Below are 13,385 nucleotides of genomic sequence, written 5' to 3'. Positions count from 1 at the left end.
CCGACAGTGCGGCACTCCCTCAGTACTGCCCCTCCGACAGTGCAGCACTCCCTCAGTACCGCCCCTCCGACAGTGTGGCACTCCCTCAGTACTGCCCCTCCGACAGTGCGGGGCTCCCTCAGTACTGCCCCTCCGACAGTGTGGCACTCCCTCAGTACTGCCCCTCCGACAGTGCGGGGCTCCCTCAGTACTGCCCCTCCGACAGTGCGGGGCTCCCTCAGTACTGCCCCTCCGACAGTGCGGCACTCCCTCAGTACTGCCCCTCCGACAGTGCGGGGCTCCCTCAGTACTGCCCCTCCGACAGTGCGGGGCTCCCTCAGTACTGCCCCTCCGACAGTGCGGCACTCCCTCAGTACTGCCCCTCCGACAGTGCGGGGCTCCCTCAGTACTGCCCCTCCGACAGTGCGGCGCTCCCTCATTACTGCACTGGGGGAGCATCAACCTGGATTATGGGGCCTAAAATCTCTGGAGTGGGAAGCTGGAAGCCACGACCTTGTTTCGGTGCGGTCATTGGTCGCTGTCCGAGCGGGAACTGCTACTTGTAATAGAGCTCCACCTGGTGGACTGCTGATGTAATTACAATAAAAAGGTCATGTGATCACAGTTTTTGCTGGGAGCCATCTTGTAAGTGTTTGTGTTGAGGTGTCGAATGATATCACGGTTCTAAAATCTTGGTTGCTTTCCCAAGGACGCGGCAAGTATCTTTACCCACAAGGGCGGGTTCTCCATACTCAGGACAACACTGGGATGTGATATGGATTGAGTGTAATATCTCCAAGTTTGCAGATGACACTAAGCTGGGTGGCGGTGTGAGCTGTGAGGAGGATGCTAAGAGGCTGCAGAGCGACTTGGACAGGTTAGGTGAGTGGGCAAATGCATGGCAGATGCAGTATAATGTGGATAAATGTGAGGTTATCCACTTTGGTGGCAAAAACAGGAAGGCAGAATATTATCTGAATGGTGACAGATTAGGAAAAGGGGAGGTGCAACGAGACCTGGGTGTCATGGTACATCAGTCATTGAAGGTTGGCATGCAGGTACAGCAGGCGGTGAAGAAGGCAAATGGTATGTTGGCCTTCATTTAGGACCGAGATGAGGAGAAATTTCTTCACTCAGAGAGTTGTCAACCTGTGGAATTCCCTGCCGCAGAGAGTTGTTGTTCAGTTTTGGTCTCCTAATCTGAGGAAGGATGTTCTTGCTATTGAGGGAGTGCAGCAAAGGTTCACCAGACTGATTCCCGGGATGGCAGGACTGACATATGAGGAGAGACTGGATCGACTGAGCTTATATTCACTGGAGTTTAGAAGGATGAGAGGGGATCTCATAGAAACATATAAAATTCTGACGGGACTGGACAGGTTAGATGCAGGAAGAATGTTCCCGATGTTGGGGAAGTCCAGAACCAGGGGTCACAGTCTAAGGATAAGGGGTAAGCCATTTAGGACCGAGATGAGGAGAAACTTCTTCACCCAGAGAGTGGTTAACCTGTGGAATTCTCTACCGCAGAAAGTTGTTGGGACCAATTCACTAAATATATTCAAAAGGGAGTTAGATGTGGCCCTTACGGCTAAAGGGATCAAGGGGTATGGAGAGAAAGCAGGAATGGGGTACTGAGGGAATGATCAGCCATGATCATATTGAATGGTGGTGCAGGCTCGAAGGGCTGAATGGCGTACTCCTGCACCTATTGTCTATGTTTCTATGTTTCTAAGGTGACAGCACGGGGTAAACAGGCCCTTCGGTCAGGGACTGTATCGCCCCGGTCTGTAGACAGGCCCGCAAGCTCCCTACATCAGAATTAGGAGCAGGAGTCGGCCATTCGGCCCCTCGAGCCTGCTCCGCCATTCAATGAGATCACGGCTGATCTTCGAGCTCAACCCCACTTTCCCGCCCGATCCCGCGATTCCCTTAATATCCAAAAATCTCTCAATCTCGGCCTTGAATATACTCAACGACTGAGCCTCCACAGCCCTCTGGGGCAGAGAATTCCAAAGATTCACCACCCTCTGAGTGAAGGAATTCCTCCTCATCTCAGTCCTAAATGGCCAACCCCTTATCCTGAGACTGTGTGACCCCTGGTTCTAGACTCCCCAACCCGGGGGAAACACCCTCCCTGTATCTACCCTGTCAAACCCTGTAAGTATTGTGTATGTTTCAATGAGATCCTCTCTCCTTCTTCTAAACTCTGGAGAACATCGGCCCAGTCTGCTCAATCTCTCCTCATAGGACAATCCCCCCCATCCCAGGGATCACTCAGATTGAGGCGATCTTTGTTAATGACACATACCCTTGTTGTAACATCCCAAGACTCCCTTCTTTACTTCACACTGTTCATCACTTGCACAGGCGATGTCTTCACAGTAGAGCCCAACAATAGAACAGGTACATTTCTGCTTGCATCCTGGCTGGATAGATACCTCATCGGGCTGTGGAGCATAGAAAGAGACATGTGTCAGTATTTACAGGGTGTTCCCCGGGTGTGTGTCAGTATTTACAGGGGGTCCCCTGGCGTCTGTCAGTATTTACAGGGGGTCCCCAGGAGCGTGTCAGTATTTACAGGGGGTCCCCGGGGAGTGTGTCAGTATTTACAGGGGCACCCCGGGAGTGTTTCAGTATTTACAGGGGGTCCCCGGGAGTGTGTCAGTATTTACAGGGTATCCCCGGGAGTGTTTCAGTATTTACAGGGCATCCCCGGGAGTTTGTCAGTATTTACAGGGTATCCCCGGGAGTGTGTCAGTATTTACAGGGGGTCCCCGGGAGTGTGTCAGTATTTACAGGGGCACCCCGGGAGTGTTTCAGTATTTACAGGGCATCCCCGGGAGTTTGTCAGTATTTACAGGGTATCCCCGGGAGTGTGTCAGTATTTACAGGGGCACCCCGGGAGTGTTTCAGTATTTACAGGGGGTCCCCGGGAGTCTGTCAGAATTTACAGGGGGTCCCCAGGAGTGTGTCAGTATCTACAGGGGGTCCCCGGGGAGTGTGTCAGTATTTACAGGGGATCGCCGCGAGTGTGTCAGTATTTACAGGGGCACCCCGGGAGTGTGTCAGTATTTACAGGGGGTCCCCGGGAGTGTGTCAGTATTTACAGGGGGTCCCTGGGAGTGTGTCAGTATTTACAGGGGGTCCTCGGGAGTGTGTCAGTATTTACAGGGGCACCCCGGAAGTGTGTCAGTTTTTACAGGGGGTCCCCGGGAGTGTGTCAGTATTTACAGGGTATCCCGGGAGTTTGTCAGTAATTACAGGGGGTCCCCGGGAGTATGTCAGTATTTACAGGGTATCCCCGGGAGTGTGTAAGTATTTACAGGGGGTCCCCGGGAGTGTGTCAGTATCTACAGTGGGTCCCCGGGGAGTGTGTCAGTATTTACAGGGTATCCCCAGGAGTGTGTCAGTATTTACAGGGTATCCCCGGGAGTGTGTCAGTATTTACAGGGTATCCCCGGGAGTGTGTCAGTATTTACAGGGTATCCCCGGGAGTGTGTCAGTATTTATAGAGTATCCCCGGGAGTGTGTCAGTATTTACAGGAGGTCCCTGGGAGTGTGTCAGTATTTACAGGAGGTCCCCGGGAGTGTGTCAGTATTTACAGGGGCACCCCGGGAGTGTGTCAGTATTTACAGGAGGTCCCCGGGAGTGTGTCAGTATTTACTGGGGCACCCCGGGAGTGTGTCAGTATTTACAGGGTATCCCGGGAGTGTGTCAGTATTTACAGGGGATCCCGGGAGTGTGTCAGTATTTACAGGGGGTCCCCGGGAGTGTGTCAGTATTTACAGGGGGTCCCGGGAGTGTGTCAATATTAACAGAGTGTCCCCGGGAGTGTGTCAGTATTTACAGGGGGTCCCCGGGAGTGTGTCAGTATTTACAGGGTATCCCCGGGAGTGTGTCAGTATTTACAGGGGGTCCCGGGAGTGTGTCAGTATTTACAGGGGGTCCCCGGGAGTGTGTCAGTATTTACAGGGGGTCCCCGGGAGTGTGTCAGTATTTACAGGGGGTCCCCGGGAGTGTGTCAGTATTTACAGGGGGTCCCCGGGAGTGTGTCAGTATTTACAGGGGATCCCGGGAGTGTGTCAGTATTTACAGGGGGTCCCCGGGAGTGTGTCAGTATTTACAGGGGGTCCCGGGGGTGTGTCAGTATTAACAGAGGGTCCCCGGGGAGTGTGTCAGTATTTACAGGGGGTCCCCGGGAGTGTGTCAGTATTTACAGGGGGTCCCCGGGAGTGTGTCAGTATTTACAGGGTGTCCCCGGGAGTGTGTCAGTATTTACAGGGGGTCCCCGGGAGTGTGTCAGTATTTACAGGGGGTCTCCGGGAGTGTGTCAGTATTTACAGGGGGTCCCCGGGAGTGTGTCAGTATTTACAGGGGGTCCCCGGGAGTGTGTCAGTATTTACAGGGGGTCCCCGGGAGTGTGTCAGTATTTACAGGGGGTCCCCGGGAGTGTGTCTGTATTTACAGGGTATCCCTGGGAGTGTGTCAGTATTTACAGGGGGTCCCCAGGCGTGTGTCAGTATTTACAGGGGGTCCCCGGGAGTGTGTCAGTATTTACAGGGTATCCCCGGGAGTGTGTCAGTATTTACAGGGGGTCCCCGGGAGTGTGTCAGTATTTACAGGGGGTCCCCGGGAGTGTGTCAGTATTCACAGGGGGTCCCCGGGAGTGTGTCAGTATTTACAGGGGGTCCCCGGGAGTGTGTCAGTATTTACAGGGGGTCCCCGGGAGTGTGTCAGTATTTACAGGGTACCTGGTAATAGTGGCCATTCTCAAAGCAGCCGCATTTTTCGATGGAGACGCACTGTTCCCCGTCCGCGAAGAACCCATCGTCGCACTGGCATCCCTCGGCACAGGTCTCGGGGCAGCTAGTCAGATCGGTGATGCCCGCACAAGTTGTGGCACAAGTATTGGCGCAGACGGAGTAGTGGCTGTTCGCTGGGCATTTCATCGCTGCAAACACAGGCCCAATATAAACCGGTCAGGACCGGTGCATGTCTCAATGCGCTTTACAGCCAATGAGATACAACAATTGCCTTTATATAGCACCTTTAACAAAGTATAACGTCCCACAGGAGCGATTATCAAACAGAATTTGACATAAATTACGGAGATATTCTGGACAGGCGGCCAAAAGCTGGGTCAAAGAAGTCGGTTTTATGGAGCGTCTTGAAGGTGCAGGGGCTGGAGGATGCAGAGATAGGGAGGGGTGTAGGGGCTGGAGGAGGTTGCAGAGATAGGGAGGGGTGTAGGGGCTGGAGGATGTTACAGAGATAGGGAGGGGTGTAGGGGCTGGAGGTTGCAGAGATAGGGAGGGGTGTAGGGGCTGGAGGAGGTTACAGAGATAGGGAGGGGTGTAGGGGCTGGAGGTTGCAGAGATAGGGAGGGGTGTAGGGGCTGGAGGAGGTTACAGAGAGAGGGAGAGGTGTAGGGGCTGGAGGTTGCAGAGATAGGGAGGTGTGTAGGGGCTGGAGGGGGTTACAGAGATAGGGAGGGGTGTAGGGGCTGGAGGTTGCAGAGATAGGGAGGGGTGTAGGGGCTGGAGGAGGTTGCAGAGATAGGGAGGGGTGTAGGGGCTGGAGGAGGTTACAGAGATAGGGAGGGGTGTAGGGGCTGGAGGTTGCAGAGATAGGGAGGTGTGTAGGGGCTGGAGGGGGTTACAGAGATAGGGAGGGGCGTAGGAGCTGGAGGAGGTTACAGAGATAGGGAGGGGTGTAGGGGCTGGAGGGGGTTACAGAGATAGGGAGGGGCGTAGGAGCTGGAGGAGGTTACAGATATAGGGAGGGGTGTAGGGGCTGGAGGAGGTTACAGTGATAGAGAGGGGTGTCGGGGCTGGAGAGGGTTACAGAGATAGGGAGGGGTGTAGGGGCTGGAGGGGGTTACAGAGATAGGGAGGGGTGTAGGGGCTGGAGGAAGTTACAGAGATAGGGAGGCATGTAGGGGCTGGAGGAGGTTACAGAGATAGGGAGGCGTGTAGGGGCTGGAGGAGATTACAGAGATTGCGAGGGGTGTAAGGGCTGGATGAAGTTACAGAGATAGGGAGGTGTGTAGGGGCTTGGAGAGTTACATAGATAGGGAGGGGCGAGGAAGGATTTGAACACAAGGATGAGAATTTTTAAATCGAGGCGTTGTTTAACCTGCAGCCAATGTTGGTCAGTGAGCACAGGGGGTGATGGGTGAGTGGGACTCGGTGCGAGTTAGGACACGGGGCACAGGGGGTGATGGGTGAGTGGGACTGGGTGTGAGTTCGGACACGGGGCACAGGGGGTGATGGGTGAGTGGGACTGGGTGTGAGTTAGGACACGGGGCAGTGAGCACAGGGGGTGATGGGTGAGTGGGACTGGGTGTGAGTTAGGACACGGGGCAGTGAGCACAGGGGGTGACGGGTGAGTGGGACTCGGTGCGAGTTAGGACACGGGGCAGTGAGCACAGGGGGTGATGGGTGAGTGGGACTGGGTGTGAGTTAGGACACAGGGTCAGTGAGCACAGGGGGTGATGGGTGAGTGGGACTGGGTGTGAGTTAGGACACGGGGCAGTGAGCACAGGGGGTGACGGGTGAGTGGGACTCGGTGTGAGTTAGGACACGGGTCAGTGAGCACAGGGGGTGATGGGTGAGTGGGACTCGGTGCGAGTTAGGACACGGGGTCAGTGAGCACAGGGGGTGATGGGTGAGTGGAACTCGGTGTGAGTTAGGACACGGGAGCAGCGAGCACAGGGGGTGATGGGTGAGTGGGACTGGGTGCGAGTTAAGACACGGGGCAGTGAGCACAGGGGGAGATGGGTGAGTGGGACTGGGTGTGAGTTAGGACACGGGGCAGTGAGCACAGTGGGTGATGGGTGAGTGGGACTGGGTGTGAATTAGGACATGGGGCAGTGAGCACAGGGGGAGATGGGTGAGTGGGACTGGGTGTGAATTAGGACATGGGGCAGTGAGCACAGGGGGTGATGGGTGAGTGGGACTGGGTGTGAATTTGGACATGGGGCAGTGAGCACAGGGGGAGATGGGTGAGTGGGACTGGGTGTGAGTTAGGACACGGGGCAGTGAGCACAGGGGGTGATGGGTGAGTGGGACTGGGTGTGAATTAGGACATGGGGCAGTGAGCACAGGGGGAGATGGGTGAGTGGGACTGGGTGTGAGTTAGGACACGGGGCAGTGAGCACAGGGGGTGATGGGTGAGTGGGACTGGGTGTGAGTTAGGACACGGGTCAGTGAGCACAGGGGGTGGTGGGTGAGTGGGACTGGGTGTGAGTTAGGACACAGGGCAGTGAGCACAGGGGGTGATAGGTGAGTGGGACTGGGTGTGAGTTGGGACACGGGGGCAGGAGAGTTTGGGAAGGTGGAAGTTGGCTCACAGGAGCGTAAATCGGACACACATTTGCCCCCGAGCCCCCATGAGGCGATATTAGTGACAGCTCGTTGAAAGAGGTGGGTTTTAAGGAGCATCTTAAAGGAGGAGAGCGAGGTTTAGGGAGGGAGTTCCAGAGCTTGGGGCCCAGGCAACAGAAGGCACGGCCATCGATGGTGGGGTCACGAGGCGTGGGGGTGATTGGAGTGGGTCGGGGGGGCTGCAAAAGGACACAGACAGGCTCAGTGAGTGGGCAAACATTTGTCAGATGGAGTATAATGTGGGAAAGTGTGAGGTCATGCACTTTGGCAGAAAAAAAAATCAAAGAGCAAGTTATTATTTAAATGGAGAAAGATTGCAAAGTGCCGCAGTACAGCGGGACCTGGGGGTTACTTGTACATGAAACACAAAAGGTTAGTATGCAGGTACAGCAAGTGATCAGGAAGGCCAATGGTATCTTGGCCTTTATTGCAAAGGGGATGGAGTATAAAAGCAGGGAAGTCTTGCTCCAGTTACACAGGGTATTGGTGAGGCCACACCTGGAGTACTGCGTGCAGTTTTGGTCTCCGTATTTACGAAAGGATATACTCGCTTTGGAGGCAGTTCAGAGAAGGTTCACTCGGTTGATTCCGGGGATGAGGGGGTTGACTTATGAGGAAAGGTTGAGGAGGTTGGGCCTCTACTCATTGGAATTCAGAAGAATGAGAGGTGATCTTATCGAAACGTATCAGATTATGAGGGGGTCGACAAGGTGGATGCAGAGAGGATGTTTCCACTGATGGGGGAGACTAGAACTAGGGGGCATGGTCTTAGAATAAGGGGCCGCCCATTTAAAACTGAGATGAGGAGGAATTCTTCTCTCAGAGGGTTGTAAATCTGTGGAATTCTCTGCCCCAGAGAGCTGTGGAAGCCGGGACATTGAATATATTTAAGGTGGAGATAGACAGATTTTTGAGCGATAAGGGAGTGAAGGGTTATGGGGAGCGGGCAGGGAAGTGGAGCTGAGTCCATGATGGGATCAGCCATGATCGTATTAAATGGCGGAGCAGGCTCGAGGGGCCGAATGGCCCACTCCTGCTCCTATTTCTGAGGCTGTTATGAGTAACGAGGAGTGGGGGTGATGGGAATGGGCGGGTCGCGGGGGCCGGGGGTGGTGGGGGGAGGGGGGCGGGGAGCGGGGAGGGGGAGGGGCGGGTCGCGGGGGCCGGGGGTGGCGGGGGGAGGGGGGTGGGGAGCGGGGAGGGGGAGGGGCGTGTCACGGGGGCCGGGGGTGGCGGGGGGAGGGGGAGGGGCGTGTCGCGGGGGCCGGGGGTGGCGGGGGGAGGGGGCCGGGGGTGGCGGGGGGAGGGGGGTGGGGAGCGGGGAGGGGGAGGGGCGTGTCACGGGGGCCGGGGGTGACGGGGGGAGGGGGAGGGGCGTGTCGCGGGGGCCGGGGGTGGCGGGGGGAGGGGGGCGGGTCGCGGGGGCCGGGGGTGACGGGAGGGGGAGGGGCGTGTCGCGGGGGCCGGGGGTGGCGGGGGGAGGGGGGCGGGGAGGGGGAGGGGGAGGGGGCGGGTCGCGGGAGCCGGGGGTGACGGGAGGGGGAGGGGCGTGTCGCGGGGGCCGGGGGTGGCGGGGGGAGGGGGGCGGGGAGGGGGAGGGGCGGGTCGCGGGGGCCGGGGGTGGCGGGGGGAGGGGGGCGGGGAGCGGGGAGGGGGAGGGGCGTGTCACCGGGGCCGGGGGTGACGGGGGTGGCGGGGGCCGGGGGTGACGGGGGGAGGGGGAGGGGCGTGTCGCGGGGGCCGGGGGTGGCGGGGGGAGGGGGGCGGGGAGCGGGGAGGGTGACGGGAGGGGGAGGGGGAGGGGCGGGTCGCGGGGGCCGGGGGTGACGGGGGTGGCGGGGGGAGGGGAGCGGGGAGGGGGAGGGGCGTGTCACGGGGGCCGGGGGTGGCGGGGGGGGAGGGGGGCGGGGAGGGGGAGGGGCGGGTCGCGGGGGCCGGGGGTGGCGGGGGCGGGGAGCGGGGAGGGGGAGGGGCGTGTCACGGGGGCCGGGGGTGGCGGGGGGGGAGGGGGGCGGGGAGGGGGAGGGGCGGGTCGCGGGGGCCGGGGGTGACGGGAGGGGGAGGGGCGTGTCGCGGGGGCTGGGGGTGACGGGGGTGGCGGGGGGGGAGGGTGACGGGAGGGGGAGGGGCGTGTCGCGGGGGCCGGGGGTGGCGGGGGGAGGGGGGAACGATCCCGTCTCGCGCACTCACGGCAGAAGGATTCGTTCCTCCAGGGCTTGAGGTCCACCTTGAGGCCCTGGCAGGCCGAGGCGTAGGCCTGGATGCTGGTGCACAGCACGGTGATGTCCCCGTTGGACTGGCAGATATCGTAGAGGCAGTCGAGGCGGAACTGCCCGGGGTCCAGCTGCTCGTAGCAGGGTGCCAGGGCGCTGTGGGCCGAGCCCAGGAAGCTGCAGTAGTTGTCCTGGCGGAAGACGGCCAGCTTCTTGGGCGGGCAGGACGGGCACCTTGTGCCACAGCCCCAGCTGCACTTGGAGCCCCTCACCGAAGTGCTCCAGCTCTTGCCGAAGGCCGTCACGTCGCGCGTGGTCTTGCCGTCCCGCAGCGTGTAGTCGTCGCTCCTCTGGTCGTTGAAGTTGCCGCAAAGCCCGCCCATCCGCCCCCGGTAGTTGCCGGGCACCGTCACGGTCACGTAGTAGATCAGGTCGTAGCGCACCGCCAGGCCGAAGTCCGTCTCCACCACCGCTTTGTTGCCGTGCTGGTAGGCGCGTACCTTCCCCCCGTCCACCGTCAGGGGCAGGTTGGTCGTAACCCCGTTCAGCTGCGGACAAAAAGAAAACGCACACACACGACGATGAAGGGCCTTTGTGCTTTTCACCCCGCCGATTCAATCACACCGGGAACAGGAGCAGGAGTCGGCCATTCGGCCCCTCGAGCCTGCTCCGCCATTTAATGGCTGATCCCATCATGGACTCAGCTCCACTTCCCCGCCCGCTCCCCATAACCCTTCACTCCCTTATCGCTCAAAAATCTGTCTATCTCCACCTCAAATATATTCAATGTCCCAGCCTCCACAGCTCTCTGGGGCAGAGAATTCCACAGATTTACAACCCTCTGAGAGAAGAGATTCCTCCTCATCTCAGTTTTAAATGGGCGGCCCCTTATTCTAAGACCATGCCCCCTAGTTCTAGTCTCCCCCATCAGTGGGAACATCCTCTCTGCATCCACCTTGTCGAGCCCCCCTCATAATCTGATACGTTTCGATAAGATCACCTCTCATTCTTCTGAATTCCAATGAGTAGAGGCCCAACCTCCTCAACCTTTCCTCATAAGTCAACCCCCTCATCCTAGGAAACTGTCCATGAAGGGTTATGGGGAGCGGGCGGGGAAGTGGAGCTGAGTCCCTGATGGGATCAGCCATGGTGGTATTAAATGGCGGAGCAGGCTTGAGGGGCCGAATGGCCCACTCCTGCTCCTGTTTCTGATGTTCTTATGTTTCTGCTCCACCCTATATCCCTTCATTCTATCAATTTCAGCCTGTTACGAGAGGATTTGAGTATAAAAGTAAACATAGAAACATAGACAATAGGTGCAGGAGGAGGCCATTCGGCCCTTCGAGCCTGCACCACCATTCAATGTGATCATGGCTGATCATTCCCTCAGTACCCCTTTCCTGCTTTCTCTCCATAACCCTTGATCCCTTTAGCCGTAAGGGCCACATCCAACTCCCTCTTGAATATATCTAACGAACTGGCCTCAACAACTCTCTGCGGTAGAGAATTCCACAGGTTCACCACTCTCTGGGTGAAGAAGTTTCTCCTCATCTCGGTCCTAAATGGCTCACCCCTTATCCTTAGACTGTGACCCCTGGTTCTGGACTTCCCCATGTCTTACTGCAGTTATACAGGGCCCTGGTGAGACCACACCTGGAGTATTGTGCACAGTTCTGGTCTCCTTACCTAAGGAAGGATATACTTGCCACAGAGGGAGTGCAGCGAAGGTTCACCAGACTGATTCCTGGGATGGGGGGATTGTCCTATGAGGAGAGATTGAGTAGACTGGGCCGATATTCTCTGGGGTTTAGAAGAATGAGAGGTGATCTTATTGAAACACACACAATTCTGAGGGGGCTTGACAGGGTAGATACAGGGAGGGTGTTTCCCCCCCGGGCTGGGGAGTCTAGAACCAGGGCTCACACAGTCTCAGGATAAGGGGTTGGCCATTTAGGACTGAGATGAGGAGGAATTCCTTCACTCAGAGGGTGGTGAATCTGTGGAATTCTCTGCCCCAGAGGGCTGTGTAGGCTCAGTCATTGAGTATATTCAAGGCCGAGATCGGTCGATTTTTGGATATTAAAGGAATGGAGGGATATGGGGATCGGGCGGGGTAGTGTTGAGGTTGAAGATCACCGTGACCTTACCAGCGTTTTCCCGTGAGGGGGGCGCACAGCTCACAGCGAAACACCCCGTTAACTGAAGGGGAGGCGGACTGACGCGGGAGCGCGATGATGCCATACGAGCGAAATGCTGCAGTTCTCCGGATTGACTGTCCCGATGTACGGGATGGCCAGGCACTCCGGAACTGGTGGATGCTAGTCGTTATGGGCAGGGCGGGGCAGGGGGCGATTTCAGCCCCATTTACTCTTATACTCAAACCCTCTCGTAATAAAGGCCAACACACCGTTTGTTTTCACAATCACTAGCTGTACCTGTCAGGTTAACTTTCAGCGACTGGTGAACAGGGACACCCAGGTCCCTCTGAACACCGACAGTTCCCAATCTCACACCGTGTATTTCTCCTCCCAAAGTGGATAATGCAATGTGTGTGTATCTGTGAGTATTGCTCACAGGTTTGTGGGTCTGTTGAGTTGGGAGTGCCTTAGCCATTTGGCTGACAAAGAGAAAACAGAGAGTCGGGATAAATGGTTCATTCTCGGGTTGGCCACCAGTAACTAGTGGGGTGTCACAGGGATCAGTGCTGGGACCCCAGCTATTTACAATCTATATTAACCACTTGGAAGAAGGGACTGAGTGTAACGTAGACAAGTTTGCTGATGATACAAAGATGGGAGGAAAAGCAATGTGTGAGGAGGACACAGAAAATCTGCAAAAGGACATTGACAGGTTAAGTGAGTGGGCAAAAATTTGTCAGATGGAGTATAATGTGGGAAAGTGTGAGGTCATGCACTTTGGCAGAAAAAAATCAAAGAGCAAGTTATTATTTAAATGGAGAAAGATTGCAAAGTGCTGCAGTACAGCGGGACCTGGGGGTTACTTGTGCATGAAACACAAAAGGTTAGTATGCAGGTACAGCAAGTGATCAGGAAGGCCAATGGTATCTTGGCCTTTATTGCAAAGGGGATGGAGTATAAAAGCAGGGAAGTCTTGCTCCAGTTATACAGGGTATTGGTGAGGCCACACCTGGAGTACTGCGTGCAGTTTTGGTTTCCATATTTACGAAAGGATATACTTGCTTTGGAGGCAGTTCAGAGAAGGTTCACTCGGTTGATTCCGGGGATGAGGGGGTTGACTTATGAGGAAAGGTTGAGGAGGTTGGGCCTCTACTCATTGGAATTCAGAAGAATGAGAGGTGATCTTATGGAAACGTATCAGATTATGAGGGGACTCGACAAGGTGGATGCAGAGAGGATGTTCCCACTGATGGGGGAGACTAGAACTAGGGGACATGGTCTCAGAATAAGGGGCCGCCCATTTAAAACTGAGATGAGGAGGAATTTCTTCTCTGAGGGTTGTAAATCTGTGGAATTCGCTGCCCCAGAGAGCTGTGGAAGCCGGGACATTGAATATATTTAAGACAGAGATAGACAGTTTCTTAACCGATAAGAGGATAAGGGAGCGGGCAGGGAAGTGGAGCTGAGTCCATGATGGGATCAGCCATGATGGTATTAAATGGCGGAGCAGGCTCGAGGGGCCGAATGGCCCACTCCTGCTCCTATTTCTGATGTTCTTATGTTCTTATTATGTGATGTTCAGTTGGGTTCGGGGGATCCACGATGGGGCAGGTGGTTGTGAGCCTGGTTGGATGAACCGGTAACTTGTGGTGTGATCGTTAAACTTTTT

The 13,385-nt window shown here is 56.5% G+C and overlaps 1 protein-coding gene across 1 annotated transcript in view; it reads right to left on the bottom strand.

The window, feature by feature from the left end:
- LOC139242210 (IgGFc-binding protein-like) overlaps nt 1–13,385 on the bottom strand; it is a gene marked incomplete at both ends in the record, with an annotated part of 78,573 nt that overhangs the window by 55,341 nt on the left and 9,847 nt on the right. Inside the window, 3 exons of the mRNA XM_070870271.1 lie at nt 2,288–2,426; nt 4,732–4,931; nt 9,556–10,126. Of these exons, the coding sequence (XP_070726372.1) occupies nt 2,288–2,426; nt 4,732–4,931; nt 9,556–10,126 (910 nt within the window). The remainder of the gene's footprint in view (nt 1–2,287; nt 2,427–4,731; nt 4,932–9,555; nt 10,127–13,385) is intronic.

This window comes from Pristiophorus japonicus, unplaced genomic scaffold (assembly GCF_044704955.1).
Source record: "Pristiophorus japonicus isolate sPriJap1 unplaced genomic scaffold, sPriJap1.hap1 HAP1_SCAFFOLD_1248, whole genome shotgun sequence".
NCBI lineage: Eukaryota > Metazoa > Chordata > Chondrichthyes > Pristiophoridae > Pristiophorus > Pristiophorus japonicus.
The sequence above is the reverse complement of the archived record's forward strand: the minus strand, read 5'-3'. Positions and strand labels throughout refer to the sequence as shown.